This window comes from Argentina silus, assembly GCF_951799395.1.
Source record: "Argentina silus genome assembly, chromosome: 13".
NCBI classification, from domain to species: domain Eukaryota; kingdom Metazoa; phylum Chordata; class Actinopteri; order Argentiniformes; family Argentinidae; genus Argentina; species Argentina silus.
The window spans coordinates 10753422-10770558 of record NC_139667.1 but is presented as its reverse complement, the minus strand read 5'-3'; the positions used below and the strand labels follow the sequence as shown (position 1 = coordinate 10770558).

General features: G+C 41.9%; 2 protein-coding genes across 2 annotated transcripts in view; both read left to right on the top strand.

Moving 5' to 3' along the window:
- nkx2.2a (NK2 homeobox 2a) overlaps positions 1–17137 on the top strand; it is a gene marked incomplete at its 3' end in the record, with an annotated part of 178693 nt that overhangs the window by 14644 nt on the left and 146912 nt on the right. The gene's annotated exons all lie outside the window — the stretch shown is intronic.
- Positions 9428–11823, top strand: foxa2 (forkhead box A2). The gene is made up of 2 exons (XM_083684059.1): positions 9428–9568; positions 10355–11823. The coding sequence occupies exons 1-2, from the start codon at positions 9497–9499 to the stop codon at positions 11519–11521; spliced, it is 1239 nt and encodes a 412-aa protein (XP_083540185.1). The 5' UTR covers positions 9428–9496; the 3' UTR covers positions 11522–11823.

The following is a 17137-nucleotide window of genomic DNA, read 5'->3' as shown; positions in this document are numbered from 1 at the left end:
CAGTAGCAGAGATCCCCATCAGCCTAAACCAAGACTAAGACTGCTTATTGGCCATGCAATCAATTCTCACCAATTGTTGGAATGTGGTAATTTTTGCACCCCCCCCCCCAAGACAACACACATGCACACCCCCAAGGGAGAACAGAGCTCTAGGCACACGGTCAGCCATATTCTGGCACCCCTGGAGCAGTTCGGGGTTAAGTGCCTTGCTCAAGGGCACAACAGCAGTGGTAGACACCTGGATATGATGCCAGTAACCCTCCAGTCACCAGCTCACATCCGGCTCCCTCCTGGAGCAGGGATCAAACCAGCAACCTTCCAATTGCTGGCCAGCCTCTCTAACCTACAGGCTACATGCCGCCCCAACTAGTCTACATGATCATGTGGAGATCAAAATGGGGAAGCATTCTGTGACTGTGGCCTTTGAATTCTCTCTTTTGGGGTCATTCCAGGAGAACATACATTGTCTTTGAGTGGCCAAAGCCAAATGTAGCCCATACTGTAAGTTTATCTAAAGTGAATGTTGTGGTCTTGATGTCTAGCTGATGTATGAAAATCATTTATGTATATATTCACAGAAGCTAATAGTAAAGATTTAAATAATTTCATTGATTTAATTGACCCTTTGAACCGGCTTTTAGGTTCCCCTACAGACCAAGCTCAACAGAGAGACCATGTGAAATGCGAGAGGCATAGAGCTCAGAGTCTGTGGCTTCTAGCCAAGCTAAAAAAACGGAGATGCCAGTGCTACTCATGATGTAAGACTTGGCAGTCTATTAAAACGGTTTAAAAGATTTGAGAGAGCCCAGATCAAACAGGTTTGTACTCATATATTGTATAAACATATGCAATCAAATCCAGATGCAGTCCCAATAACATCAGGATTTGTGAATTGGAAAAAATCCCTGCAGTGGTTACCTTTTCTCCAATCTCCTACATGTGTATCGAAATCACTTAAATATGCATACTACAAATGTCACAATCTATGCGGTCTCCTGCTTCAAAGACACTGAATTTACATCTTCCTCATGATCTTAGTTTTCTATCTTTTCAACTGAGCCGCATGATACATTTTATCAGTCGTGTTGGTCATCCCTTCAGGAAAGAATATCCTGAAGTGTCAGTTTGCATATGCACAATGAGTGGTTTGAGTTCGTGTCTTATAAAACGCACTGGCTCCCTCCTCTGGGCACATAGAAAACAACATCATTTAACCAATGTTTTTTTTAAGGAGTGGCAGGACAAATGCCTAAACGAGTAGTACATGATAAGAAGTACAACCAGCGGCTCTTAAACTTGATTCTATGACTTGTCTAATGGGCTTTGACTAGTTAAGATTTTTCAAAGTTTGAGAGAACTACCCTGCGCACACAGGGTATATTGGTATCACATGTGATGAAGGCTGTCCATCAAAACATTGGACGATTTTAACTGTGAAAACCAACGGTGAACAGGTGAATGCCCTTTTTCATGGGCCTACCAACGGCTTGTAATATGTCTTTGGGGAACTGTTTTCGCTATTACCACCAGGTGTCGCCCAATAGCAATATGATATCTACATTTTATTTTAGTACTGGTAGTTCCGATGGTATAATAATAGATGTTCTGAATTTTCTGGATTCTGACATTTGAAACATAAAAGCTCATACCTAAAATGACAACAACAACAACAACAACAAAAAACTAGAGCATTATAAGCATATATTGGAGATAACAAAATTATACCCATTCCTTGAATCTTTCCTCCACCTAAAGCTTTATACATCTCAACACCTGTGATAGTCTACATTTAATTAATGCATCCTCTTTTTCCTTTTGTTTCATAATAAAGGCTGTCCCACTCCATTTCACAAAGTACATTGTTTGTAAGACAAGAGGTCTGTCTTCTGGCTTGGTGGTGCGGATCCACGTTTTGCTATTTGCAGTGCAGCTTTGCTCAATAGATTCACTGCAGTTCTCTCGTCACCTCCAGGGGAGGCCTGTGTGATGCGTCCGTGTCCTGACTCTCCCCCTTCCCCATGCTGGGTGTCCATGGACATGAGACCAAACAAGCAAACAAACACAACAACAGCAAACCATCTCACACGACAGGGTTCATCTAGGCTTGGGGAAGAGATGGGGAGAGATCTTGTTTGCACTAGGAGTCAGTTCCATTTCACAGTGATGGCGTAGGAAGTCTCCCAGGACAGGCCTTCTTTAGACCTGTGTTTGACTTCAAGGGGATAGGGCTGCACCCGCTGCCATAGTGCACCTGCACCACCAGACCAATACACTTCAGCTTCATCCTTAGCCTTTATCTAAGATGATCAGAAATGACTTTAAGTTGTTGTGGTCCAGGAGTATTCCTCTCAAGGAAAGATTGTGCTATTCAATTCATGGTCTCTCCATAGACCTTCTCACTCCTGCCTTTGTGCTGCCACCAACATTGTAAATTGATGACTTGGATTAGCCAGTCACCAAGTTCTAGATATCATTTTGTAATGTGTGACTGTATTGTGTTTTTTTACATCAATTGTTCAAGACTTGTTTCTCATTTGGTGTCATTATATGACGCAGAAACATGTTGGTGAAATGTAATGGTACCTTTCAATCTCAAGCATTTCATTTAATGTTTGACCTGGTATTGGCAAAGCTTTGGTTGTTCAGTCTTTGAACATTCCATATGTGCTTGTTTCTAACGTCCTTCCTGGAGGACATGGGCCTGAGGAAAGCCTGTATCTCCAATCTCAAATGCAATCTCACAGAGGCCATTATTTATTTTCCCTATCTGTTTTTTTCCACATTAAGGCCCAGGTGAGAATTGAATGCAGCGGCAGAGGGCATTTACACCTTTGGCTATGTGTATTAGAGACAAAAGTGTTGAAAACATGGCAAGTGGCTGACAAGATCAACTTTCAATTCCCCTGCCTGTTTACCCATCCACAATGCAGCCTAATGACAGGAATCATGGGACTTGCATGTGTGCCCATTTTCAGGGAAGGCAAATAAAGTTGGATGTATGTATGTATGAGGAGAGATGGTCAATTAGGATTTTGTCACTCAAGTCAGGTTGTCAATCTCTAATACAAGATGATGGACTGGAGATGCGTAATGTCCTGGATCAACAGTACACAGTATATTGAGGATGACATATATTTGATGTGATGGTACTGTTGTGATGTGACTGCCAGAGAGGAAAAGAAAGCCGGGAACATTCTCCTCACTTGGGAAATGTAGATGAGGTGTATTGGTGTGTTTGATTTGTAGACCCCAGCTGTGCCTGGAGAATCCCCCTGACCCGGGCCAGCCTAGGGTTGCTGTGTGGGACCACCACATACCCTCCTGCAAGCCCACCAGGCGCAATACGCAACCCCCTGAAAGGACTGCCCATTGAACTCTCAGGCAAGTGGCAATATTTGCTCACCTGAAATACACACATCTTGCCAATTGGGGTCGGGGTGGGGCGGGGAAGGGCCCCTTGTTGCAGCTGTGTCCCAGAGAAAGGACATAGCCAGGAAGTTTTGTGGGGGGGCTCCCCTGCCGGGCGGCTGTTTAGCGCTGGCGGCCCCTATTGTGCTTTATGGGAGGCGGGGGCCATATTTGTTCGAAGCCGCAGGAGGCTGATGAGGTGCTAATCTGTTGAGTGGCCATGTCATTGGGGCTCCTTTGCCAATAGCCTGTTAGCTGTCAGGGCCTGTAAAAAGGCCAAATTTACGGGCTCCCCAAGACTCTGCCAAGGGTGTTCACGGGTAAGCAAACACAGATTGGACACTTATGTTGTTGCTCTGGCAGGGAGGGGTTTTACCAGCTACCAGCCGCCCCCCAGAGAGACACGTAGGCAGCTCTCTGTGAGCCCTCCTCATGTGTTGTCAGCTCCCACACCGCTCCTCTGTCAACACTACAAATTAGCCATCTACATATGGATGGGCCCTCAGCAGATACAGGAAGGAGATGACTAACCCACAGATAGACCATCCCCTTTCAGCATAACTCATTTTAATTAATATCACTCACTGTTGTTTGATCATGCTACTCATTGTAACAGGGAGCTAGTCGGGCAGGGGAGGCTGGTGGAGGTAGAAATCGGAGGCGTTTGATACCATTCCTCATTCCATTCCATGCATTACAATGAGCCTGTCCTCTGTTTTCTACTTCCACCAGCCTCCCCTGCAGTCAGTTGATGGCAGAAATGTATGTCTATCCCTGAGACAGGGAGATGTAGATAGAGGAGAGCTTGTCAGGGAGCAGAATGAAAGGTTCACTTGGCAGCATCTGTGGCAGGGCTCAGGTCAGTCAGCAGTCACAGTGCTGTGAGGTAATCCCAAACTTGAAATTCTCCATCAGACTGGAATACAGATAAGACAGCTCCAGATATGGGACTGACTGATGGAAAAAGGAAATGGTCAAAAGCTCCCTCTGGCAGATGTAGAACTGGGACGTGTGTGTTTTCTTAAGAGGGAGGATGTCTCTGAGATTCAGCTCTATGGATATGAAGATATCAAGTTGTCGTGATTACAATAAGCTCTTATGTTTCAGGCAAAACATCCACATATTTGCATGTAACATGGTGCATAATTTGATATAACATTTATTATTTGTATTTAAACGGAAATAAAAACAATACAAAGGAATAGCTGTCAACTTGTTCCTATGTACAGTATGTATGGAAACTGAAGCTAAAATAAATCAGTCACGTTTTCAAAAAGCCCCTTCATAATCTTTACCATTTCATGAGCCACACTTGCTAATAGATAAATGTCCAATAAGCCTGGGAAGGCCAAGTTTGCCTTCTCCTCATCGCTGGCTGTGATCTGACAGCATGGCAGGTAAGTGTGAACGACAGTAGCTCATCATGGATGATCTGACTCGGCTGATTGGAGGGATTTAGACACAGTTCTTCCCATGGGAGCACAGCAGCTTCATTAACATAACACCATTAGCCCTGACGTTTAATTGCCTTCAGTCTGTGATTAAATGTGTATTGACTCTGCAGTTGGCCCACTAATGAATAACAATGGGTGATGTGGTGATATTAAATCTTTTTGCAGTAATACACATCAGTTCAGATGGTTTAACATGCCATACAGGGGACTACTTGGAAGTGTGCTGTAGCCAACTACTATATATGTTAGCAGAGAGTGGCATCTACGCTGGTACATTTGGTGATATTGCAAATCTTTTCACCCTAATACACATTCATTCAGATGGTTTAACATGACATGCTGGAACCTCATGTAGTTTGTTGTGTCCTGGCAGTATATATGTCAATGGAAAGAGGAATATAGAAGTAGATTAATCAAAGAGACAAAAGCTCACCAACTGGCTCTTGTTATAGCACTTTCTTCAGACTATTTCTCGTCACATTCTTGGATGCCATCAGATTTTAGCATCCCTTAAGTTCTGAGACTCCACAACCTCTCCCTGTGGTCCACTGGCTAGACTGTCACCTTATTTGATATATGCGTAGCATAGGTCGGCTTAGGCATTTTTACATGACAAGAGAAAAGTATTGCAAATTGCAAGGCCCTGGATACGGCGCACATAAAAACGTATTGCATGGCATTCACAAACACATTCCTCTCAATATATCAAAAGGTGCGTATTTGAGGAAATCCTTAGGCCATTTACGCCAGTGTTTGCTCCCCAAACCCACTGTGGCCAGTGCAATAACTGCGGACCCCCTCCCTATGCGGTCCCATCGCAATGGCTGCCCTCCGTTTTTTATTTAGCCTGGGTTGTGTACCTTCCCAGTCTAGTCGCTTTTCAGATTCATTTCCAGGTAAACATACTGTGGCAAGCCGCAAACCTGTAGCCAACAAGCGTTGCCACAGCTGTGGCAGATAATGGCAAGTCCAAACTCCAGCCCTGCTCTGGAATGTTGACTGTCACCACAGGCAAGTTGGCAGCAAACATTTTTCCATCGCTTTGGGAGAGAATGAGGCTCTCATTATTAATTTCATTTCGACCAATCGCAAGCTTAACCTCTTGCCCTCATCATTTTGAAGGTGGCTCGGATGATGACAAAAGCCACAAAAACTAAAAAAAGGGAGAAACTTAAGTGAATCTTAGAAGCTTGCCGAAAAGCAAAGTGGAAAAAAATCCTACTTTGAAAGTGAAGCTTAAAGTAACACATTCCTGCCAACAACTCCTGGGTGTTTGAAGGAATGTTAGATGGGCCCGCCTTTCTCACAGGGAGAGGAGAGCACCCAGGTTTTCCATCCCCCTGCTCTGCACCTAAGAAGAACCCAAACAAGGAGATCCAGAACACTATGGGTACTGTTATGTCATATGAGAACTGTCAAGTCATCATTGCATAGGTGCCACTTTTGGGGGCCCTGAGATTGAATGCCCAGTCATTTTGAGATTTGACTGTTCCATATATTCCCACAGATGCCATAAGGATATTGAGTTACGCCTGGGTGCTGGTGTGATATCCTATGGCCTATCACTGACACTAACTGATCGATTCAGTGCCAGGGAATGCTGAGTCTTGAATTCAAGTACTGTTCGTCGTGATAGTAAATTTGATGAATGGCGACAAGCAAGACATAAATCCAAGCTGACCATTTAAGCACCAATAATGAAGACTGAACCCCCAGTGAAGTCTTCCAGATAACTTACAGCATATGACATATAGTCAGCATTTCTCATGTACGGTAACGGACCAGTGAGAAGCAGCGAGAGGGATATAGCATAGTAACGATAGCACCGGAGCACTATAGCACAACCTCTTCTGTTGTGAAATGTGAAAAAGTAGGAGATGCTTGTCAAGGAACCATCGCATAAATATAATATTCAAATACTGATGGCTATGCAGGGCTCAGTTTGTATGAATCGTCATGAATAGTTTTATTATACACCTCTATAAGGGTTAGCGGCACATTCTCACAGACTATTACCTCTGTGAAAAACATTTTTGGAAGTAAAGTGAAAGTAAAGTAAAGTAAAGTAAAGTAAAGTGTTAGTGGTAGCAGTCTTACTCCTATTGCACATGCCAGCGGTGCCTACTGGATGAGGACACAGTGTGTATACCATTTCCAGTGTTGGATCATCACAGCACCGCTTCAACAGGCATCACTGACGTTCATGTTTCTGACAAACCCAAAATGGTGACCTTTATCCGAGTGGACATGTTAAGGGGCTGTAAGTTGATCATTAACCAACTTAGTGGCAACATCTTATACAAGAACATCAGGCCATCCAGCAGGCTATTGACATTTGGATGTAATCGGCTGATACTGTAGCATGCCCTTAGACGTTCATGGACCTGTCACCTGCATCAATATGGCCCACACATAACAGTAAATATGATAGGTTTATACATGCAACAGAGCATGCATCCATTTCTGGCTAAAATAGTAATTCTGTCTGTTTTGTTTTTGATTAGTTTTATTCAAAGCCAGTGTACTGGCTAGGTTCGAAAGTACTCTATTTTAATGAAACACATTTTTAAAAAAGTATTATTATTATTTGTTGTTGTTGTTTATTGTCAATAGCTTAGCTTTAGACCTATTAATGGATTTCTTAAACAAAATAAACTCATTTTGTTTTCAGGGGTCAAATATGGAGACTCTGGATCATTTTGCCTCTCCACAGATAGAAGGCATGGCTTCTCGTCAATACAGAATCCTTCAACACACCAGAGGTTCTCATGATCTCATCTCCAAGTTAAGCAGACTCTCTGTTAGCCCCTCGTCAACATGCCACGGTTTACTCGCGCTTACTAATGGGCCTCTACTGATAGTTATGCTCTTACGTAAATATGCACACAAATAGATGTACAACTACTGGCACGTGGCTGGCACCGTTGTGTTCCATAACCTTGATGTTGGCCGGATCTTGCAATATCTCCTGGGGCTGTGCCTCGGTGCATTAGTCAACCGCAAGTGAGAGTATAGGTTAATTATTAAACTAATGATTAAAATAGAGGCGGAGATAGGCGCTTCTCTCGCAAAAGAAGATTTTTTTATTTTATTCATGTGAGTAAACTGCTAAATGCACCACTCTATTATTTGTTTGACAAATATAACCAAGAGAGGGCGCTATGAAACTTATGGTGCTGATTATTCCTGCGTCAAATGATAATAAACCATTAATACAAATTACCTATGTTGTTTAATTGAATGAAACACAGTTTTAAATGGTATTGTAATAGCCTACTATTTCTCCTTAATCGACAAAAAATGTATTATGAGCATATGCCCATTTCATTTTTGTCAATTGGTATCTGATCAATGATTTTATTTTCATTAAATTGGCCTACTTGTTTCTTTTGAAATAAAAACCGCACATAATCACACAGCAACGCAAATTCATTCATAAGTATATTTGAATCATTATTTACTTTACTTATTATTTAGAAGAAGCAGCTTCTGAGCCCCTATATTTCCCCTTCAGCCTATATTGTATGTGCCTTATCGAGGTGATCCATGAAATCCCTCGTGATCAAACATATAAACTAAACACATAAACTTAACTTTGTTTAAAGTAGGCTAACTACAGCAAGTGCTTCTGTTCTCTGTCCCCAATCAATAGTCCACACCTTGACCCTCGCGCTCACTCACAGACTGCATTTTCGGTAAATGGCCTGTTTTGTCCTCTGATGCGAAATAAATCAAATAAGGAGTATATAGAATATTACTTTTAATGCAACCTCAAGCACAACTTGGTTATAGGGACATCTTTTTAGGCCTATACTTCATGTTATTGCCTGGATAACGTTTTTTTTTTTTTTAGAGACTAATAGCTCAAAGATATGCCTAATAATAACATATTTGGAGTCATCTAGTCTTGCATAGCCTAACATTTTATAATCATAATAATCTTACTCATAGGCTACGCTATTTCTATATGGCTATAGTTCACACATTACCACTATTAAAGGCTATATTCAGTTTGTGATGACATGGTTATAGAATATTTAAAACTCGTTAATTCTATAAGTCAAAAATATTAAATCTTATAGGCAACCACATTCGTTAATGGAAGCAATCACGAAACATCATTTTATTTTTTGGAAACAAAACTTGAAAAAAGAACAAAAGGAAGAACGTGCGTGATCAAAAGCACGCCAAAGCACTACTTTACATTTCTCTGTGCCTTGTTTCCATCTGAAATACAATCAGATTAGCTCATAATGATTCTTATAATACGAGACTGTTATTTTTAGTTAGTGCAGGTGTATACTAGAGGGGTAAGTCGAGGAGTCTCACGCCTAGGTGTGAGGAGATTATTCAAATAGGGCAAGCGAAGAAGTAGGGATTGGAGGCTCGCCTGGCGCACAGAGCTATATCATAGCGTTTACAGCCAGCACTGAACGTCACTTCAACTCCAGTCAGCATCAGACGCTTTTCAGCGCCCGTGGGCACGGCTGGCTCAAAGACACACATGCGCCAATCCTTGACTAAGGAGCACACCAACGACCCGAATACCCTGTGGTCCCAAATCACCGTCTGTTAAGAGAGCGTTTTGCCATTTCTTCTGCGGAGAAACGGTTTGTAAACTATTCGGAACTTCCATGATGCTTGGTGCAGTTAAAATGGAAGGACACGAACACGCAGACTGGAGCAGCTACTACGGAGAGCCTGAGGTGGGTACCTTAAATATAGTTTTTCGTCTAAAGCCGATCCCATTTTATACAACTCAATATTAGCCCTGAGATAATATTAACTTTGTGATCAAATATTGACTTGAGGCGCCTCCAAATCCTCCCCCATCTCTACGCACTGCACTATCCTAACAAAGTTGTGCTTTGACATGTAGGGGAAACTTTTCACTCGGATTGTAATTCTATATGTCTATGTGTATCTTGACGAATTCATAGTTTTAGTCATGTTACCATTAAGCAAACATTTGTGTGTAGGCCTATTTGAAAGTCGAACGATTGACTCAACTATTTGTGCTACAGATTGTATTCCATTGAGCATACATGCAATTCCTTTTTAAACATAATATCAATAATTTAATCGAATTTGTATTTGTTTTTAAGACAATTAGTTCGACCTGGCCAGCAATATTTTGCAATGTTTAGCAATGTGTTCTTCAACTTTTGTGAAATTATATTTTGGTAAATTTGCTTTAAACAATTAGCCATGCATTACAGCAGATGACATGAGCCCAACCAACACTTCGACTGCTTAGCATTAATTACATAATATGTTTAATTATAATTGGCCTATTATTATTATTATTATTATTATTATTATTATTATTATCATAATTTGTATTATTGGGTTATTATCATGACTATTAGGCTATTATCGTTATTATTACACATCTGACAATCATTACCACGCAGTAGGCTACTGCATCAATACATGAAACATCCCAGAATGTTGACCAATGCTCTAACAGTCGTGTGTTCTGTCCGTTTCAGTGCTACAGCTCGGTGGGCAACATGAACACGGGCCTGGGAATGAACACCATGAACACCTACATGACTATGTCAGGCATGAGCACCTCCGCCAACATGGCGGCCAACTCCATGAACATGTCCTACGTCAACACTGGCATGAGTCCCTCCATGACGGGCATGTCACCGGGCACCGGAGCCATGAACGGCATGGGCGCGGGCATGACCGGCATGAGCGCCGCGCTCAGCCCAAGCATGAGCCCCATGACCGGGCAGCCTCCGTCCATGAACGCCCTGACCTCCTACAACAACATGAACGCTATGAGCCCCATGTACGGACAGTCCAACATCAACAGGTCAAGGGACCCCAAAACATACCGACGGAGCTACACACACGCGAAGCCCCCGTACTCCTACATTTCTCTCATCACCATGGCAATCCAACAGTCCCCTAGCAAGATGCTAACGCTATCCGAGATCTATCAGTGGATAATGGACCTTTTCCCGTTTTACCGGCAGAACCAGCAACGCTGGCAGAACTCTATCCGCCATTCTCTATCGTTCAATGATTGTTTCCTCAAAGTGCCTCGATCCCCGGATAAGCCCGGTAAGGGCTCGTTTTGGACCCTCCACCCTGATTCGGGAAACATGTTCGAAAATGGCTGCTATTTGAGGAGGCAAAAGCGGTTTAAGTGTGTCGGAAAGACGTGCAAAGAGTCCGGTCGGAAGACGTCGGAGGGCGGCTCACACAGCAGCTCCGAGAGTTGCAACGGCAACGAGTCTCCTCATTCCAACTCGTCTTCTAGCGACCACAAAAGGTCTCTGTCAGACATGAAGTCCAGCCAGGCGCTGAGCCCGGAGCACGCCGCCTCCCCGGTGTCCCAGGCGCAGCATCTCATGGCCCAACACCACTCAGTCCTCGCACACGAGGCTCACCTGAAGCCGGAGCACCACTACTCCTTCAACCACCCGTTCTCCATCAACAACCTCATGTCCTCGGAGCAACAGCATCACAAAATGGACCTAAAGACTTACGAGCAGGTGATGCATTACTCCGGCTACGGTTCCCCCATGGCCGGGGCTCTCTCCATGGGTTCCATGGCAGGCAAAGCGGGCTTAGATTCCTCGCCACTACCAGACACATCTTACTACCAAGGCGTGTATTCCAGGCCAATCATGAACTCCTCATAAAGAATATTTCCACGATTAAACGGACCTTTTTCAGCAATTTGTATATTTGTAAAATTATAGTTTGTGCATATGTAGGCCTATTCCAGATATTTTTGACGTTGAATTCCCTCTGATTTAGTTGTTTGTTTAGTAATTATTTTGTAAAGGGATGTTAATAATGTGACAAACTCTGTTAAAAAAGGCGGCTTCCAGAAAGGACCAAAACAAAATTGCTGTAAAATAGCCTACATACCCGGGATTCTTAAATGAATTTCAATGCATCACAGGAGACTAAAGTTCTTCAATAATTTGTGTAATTCTTATTTATGGCTTGTATATGTGTATTCTTGTAGTTGACAACAAGAACAGAATCTATATTAAAGTGTTATTTGGATTTTTTTTCTGAAAACTATGGTGGATTTTTTGATTTATGCGCCAATATCAAACAAGTACGTGTAAATATACACGTGTAGGCCTATAATATTCTTCTTCTTTTTATTATTATTATTATTATTAGTGGAGGAGTTTTTCATTTCAAAACGTAGATATTTACACACTTCCTGATGTGGACAAAGTCAGAAAAGCAGGATATTGAAAATATCTAACATTTTAAGTCTTAACATTTAGGGCTCTTTATCATGTCGAGGAGGACTTTTTAAAAACATATTAAAGAGAGCAGTGCACATGACAACCACCAACATATAGGCATAAGCGCCTGTTACCCTGTAATGTTGATAAAATACATCTTATCCAGTTTCGTGATCATTTTAGATGGATCGTGGAGGAACATATGTTCTGGTCTTCCATATGACTAAATAATTGACAATAAAGTAAATAATCATTATTGATATGCGCCACCATGTTACATTTGACAATGACTTATAAGAGTGACGAAAGGAGTGACGACGCATTGCGGAATAAGGTTCCAATATTCCATTTGCTTTTGAGATGGCCATTAGACTATTATGAATAATTCGTTTCCCTCCTTACAGAGAAGTCAGAATATTTAGTGTTTGGTCTGATGGTTTTATTGTTCCCGAGTAACTCTCATTATTTCGGCCACTCTCATTTCTTCTCACCTGTCATATTTCAATGGAAAGTTCAAATCAGAAATATGAAGCGTTATTATAGTGGGTCCATCACAACACTAAAATGCAATATCTTATTATTGTCATGCCAGCTTTTGAAGGTTGAACACAAAGCAATCAAGATCAATCATTCCCCCCATTTACCTGCAACCAGTTTATTCTTTGTTTCAATACTCAAGACCACATCAGAGTCACACCACATAGAAGAAATGTATTCTGGAGAATACATATAGCTTATTCACACAAAGTGTGTATGCGGATTAACTTATTTACCAGCTCTCTCTCCTAAACAAGAAGAAACAAATATCTCAGATGAGAAACACTGGGCTAGTTTTGGAATTGGTTCAGAGGCAGTTGATATGTGATCTGTCACACACTTTGATGAGGGCCATTGGATTTAGTGGTCAAAGAACAAACACTTGACAGTATTCTCCATACAACACACCAGTCATGTGTGATGTTGTCTCTCCAACTTTATCTCATAAGATATGTCCACATATACTATACATTTCAAACTTGCCATCAGCAGTCAACAGTCAATATTTTAGCTGAAATACAGTCCATTCCCATGTGCACATCCGATAAGTCCATTGAAAGACCTATGTGTTGCATTCATCAGGAGCTGACATTGTAGTTTTTGTCAGTAAATGAGGTGTAATGATCTGCAGGTTACACTCTTTATTAGGAGACCTAACAGTACGTTGTTGTAGATGCCAGACTGCATTGTTCACAGCACACTCATAGAGGCTGGTATCAATATTAACATTTCAAGTTCTTAGTGATTGTCCTGTGATAGTCATCAAAGCCTTTATCCAATAAAACCAATACTACTACTACTACTACTACTACTACTACTACTACTACTCTTACCACTACCACTACCACTACCACTACCACTACCACTACCACGACTACGACTACGACCACGACCACTACAACTTACTACTTCTACTACTATATAATATATAATATATAAATCACTATATCAATAAAAACAACTTTGGATCAGGGCTTTGGTCATCAACAACCTGAGATGTTCATGTGGGCAAGCACACACACACACACACACGCACGCACGCACGCACGCTCACACACACACACACACACACACACACACACACACACACACACACACACACACACACACACACACACACACACTATTCCCCTGATGGAAGGCACACAAGTTGAGATCTTTGCATTATATTTGTTTTCATTATCACATAGACGTCTCCCGTGGTGTCAGAGAATAGTTGGGGAAAAGAGAGGGGTGGTTTGGGAACCGTGCCGATTGAATGTGACGCTCTATACCTGCTTTGTTCTCTATCAGCTCAGCCATTGTCTAGAGGTACTTTTAAACTACTTAGAACCTCCCCTCACATTGAGCTAAAGATAAGATATTGTTGAAGTCGAAATTAATCAAAATCCTCACATTCCCATCACGGCAAGACAGCCATTGTTTGACACCCACTCACACAGATAGGCGGATGACAAGTCCCTGGCGAGGTGCCCTCAAATCCAAGGGCAGAGAAGGGCTGTTTTTCTCCCCATACCCCTTCGCCTTCTGAACACGTAAAACTGCGTTTATTCTCCAGTCCCTCTCTCAAATCGTACTTTAAACACCCGTGATCTGCGAATAAACAAACCCAGTAAACAATGGAGTGTAGGCTATGCCCACATATAGGAAGTGTACATGCACAACCAAATTGCAGGAGTGTAAACTTTGAATAGGACGTCACAGCTCTGTAAATTTGCACAGACATTACATTTCGTTCTCTTCATTTTAGACATAATGCTAAGCTGATTTTTTTTTATAGCACACTGATCGATATCTCGGTAAAATAATCTTTTTTTTTAAACTAGCGGGGCAGTGAAATCTTTGCTTTGTGCTAAAGTCAACAGTGACAGAGTTTGAGCTCAAATAAATGCCGTGATGTCTAGAGCCCTTTGCAGAAGGCTGAAGGCGAGGTTCTACAATGGGCTCCGGTAGCTTCACAATAAGCATCGACTGTATATCACAGGTATGGATCATTTGTTGTATTTTTCCTAACTTTATTTCAGTTCACTCGGAAAGTATAGGACTTATTTGCGGCATGATGCGCTCTGGCTCAAATCCTGAGTTGACAAAGAGAAAGGTCCAGGAGCAGGCCGTATTGGATTTCATGACAAAGGATAGTTGAACGCTTAGGTGATTTGCAAGTTGTGTGATAGAGGTTGCCCTTCGTTTCAGGGTCTTTCAGTGGCGTGTCAGAAGCTGATAGATATCATTGATGTCAGACACACTTGCTTCATTGCTCATGGAACCCCTCTGTTTTGAACATTCAAATGCTGCGTTCGGTGGTTGATGGTTCAGTTGTTGATGGGTTGTAGATGTTTATGCTTTGTTCCTGCGGTTTACAGAAATTGAATAGGTTTGCAGGGAACCATGTTCCACTATTTGGCTACTTTTAGATGATTTAAATTCAATGAAAAAAATACTGAATCAATCATTGGAATGCCACTTGTTTAGAAAATTATTTGTTTTAGCCAGTATAGTCTTCATGTCGTTTGGAATATAGGCTATAATACCTATCATTCAGTTATCTGGTTAATAGCATGATACCTCTACAAGAAATTCGCCTACTAATTGTAAGAATATTCATATGAATAGTACTACTAATAACAATAATATTATTAATCATTTGTATTATTAGTATTATTCGTATTATTTGTATTAATATTATACTAGCCTACCACTAATGGGCCTAATACTACTACTACTACTATTACTATTACTACTACTACTACTACTACTACTACTACAAACTACACGTTGAAACTGTAATTTTTATAATAAATGTAATAGTAATAATAATTTCATTACATAATAAAACAGCATAATGTGGGCCGAATACACAGAGGGTCGTTTTTCAATAATTAATTCGCTCCAATCTCACAATCGAGAGCCCTCGAAAATACCCATTACCCATTATTAAAGCACCGTATGCCGCCGCTGTCCTCCCCGTTCCTTTGATGGAGGGGATAACCCCAGTCAAGCCTCCTCCAGCGGGGTGAAATGGGAATGGCCTTTTGGAGCCCTGGTTCAAAGGTAACCGGCCTCAATCTGCACTGGGGAACATTCTTACCGAAAGTGCACCAGAGTTCACGTCACTGACATCAGTCTATCATCCAATTTCGTAACCTGTATGTTGGAGGACCGACCTTTATAGGCGACTGGAACCGGCTTATATCTTTTAAAAGTTTAATGCGCTGCAGAGACACGCTGAGAAAAACTTCCGTGGCTCTGTCTTTTTGTTTTTAGGAAGAAAAAAACCCTGCTGCACAAATGTTCAAATCAAATGGTAGTGCATAGACATGATAAAGACAATGTAGAACACAAGCTCCTATTAGGCCGATTGGAAAAGGTGCGCAGGCAGGCAGGCATGCACGAGCGCACGCAGGCCACACACACACACACACACACACACACACACACACGCACGCACAGAATAAGGGTTTCATAAGGGTTTCAGATGTCCTGCAGCAGGGAGATGCCTCTGTAGTGGGCCTGGCGACCCTTGATCCTTTAACTTTGGTAACCCGATTTAATTACATTTCTTACCAGTCATCGTATTAGCATATTTCTTGATTAAAGTCTGACTCTAAAAAGGACTCAGTGGCACTTTTCCAGCCTAAAGCCTATCGTCTGGCAGCAAAGCTGTGGTCAAACTTGTTTCAAATTCCCCCAGCAGTGATGAAGTCAGTTTTTGTTCCTTCATGTTCCCCTCTGTCTGGACTGGACTTGCTAAGGCCTTATCTGTCAGTGCGTTTGCGCAACTTTTCTATTGCAGCAGCTTCAATGCAACATTGCGATATACGCTTTCTCTCACAATAAGGATGAAGAGGTCTAGGCGTGGAAGCAAATGTTTTTCGTTTGCATACAAATATTGTTGCTCTATTGTTCTTTATCCTTTACATTCTCTATGTTATAGCCTAGGCTACCCAACCCGTTTTAATTTCTGGATAAGTAAAATATAAAACAACGCCGTTTTGATAGATAGCCAAGTTTTGGGCTGTAGGCTGTTGTCATTGAGAGACCTCTAAGCCTAGTGTAGCCTCCACCACCAGTCTGGGTTGAACTGTCAGGCCTCTGGAACACCCAAGTAGATCGGTCTCCCGGGTGATAGCAGGACACCGGGCTAACAAGCTGTAATTCGGTTTGAGCCTATTGCATGGGAGGGACCGTCCACACTACCCCGACTTAACTCCTCTTTCACGCGAAATACTCCTAATCCTATATCTTAGCAAGGGAAACTGCTATCCCACAGTATATTAAAGGACAACAAAGTCAAAACTCAAAGCCACCCATGGTTTCTCAGCAGTCAGTCCCTCGTCATGATGTACGGCCATCGTGTCCACCCATCTTGCTTCAATTAAGGACAACGTTAGTGGCCATTTTTCTCAGTTAGTTGACAATGCATGAATAATTATCAATGCAGTAGTGTGAATGTATGCTTTTCATATGGAAATACATACACAACACATAGAGGCCTATAGACTTGATGGCTAT

Coding starts and splice junctions, on each gene's coding strand:
- foxa2 (XM_083684059.1), top strand. CDS start 9,497: ATGATGCTTGGTGCAGTTAAAATGGAAGGACACGAACACGCAGACTGG. Junction 9,569..10,354: donor GCTACTACGGAGAGCCTGAG/GTGGGTACCTTA, acceptor TGTCCGTTTCAG/TGCTACAGCTCGGTGGGCAA.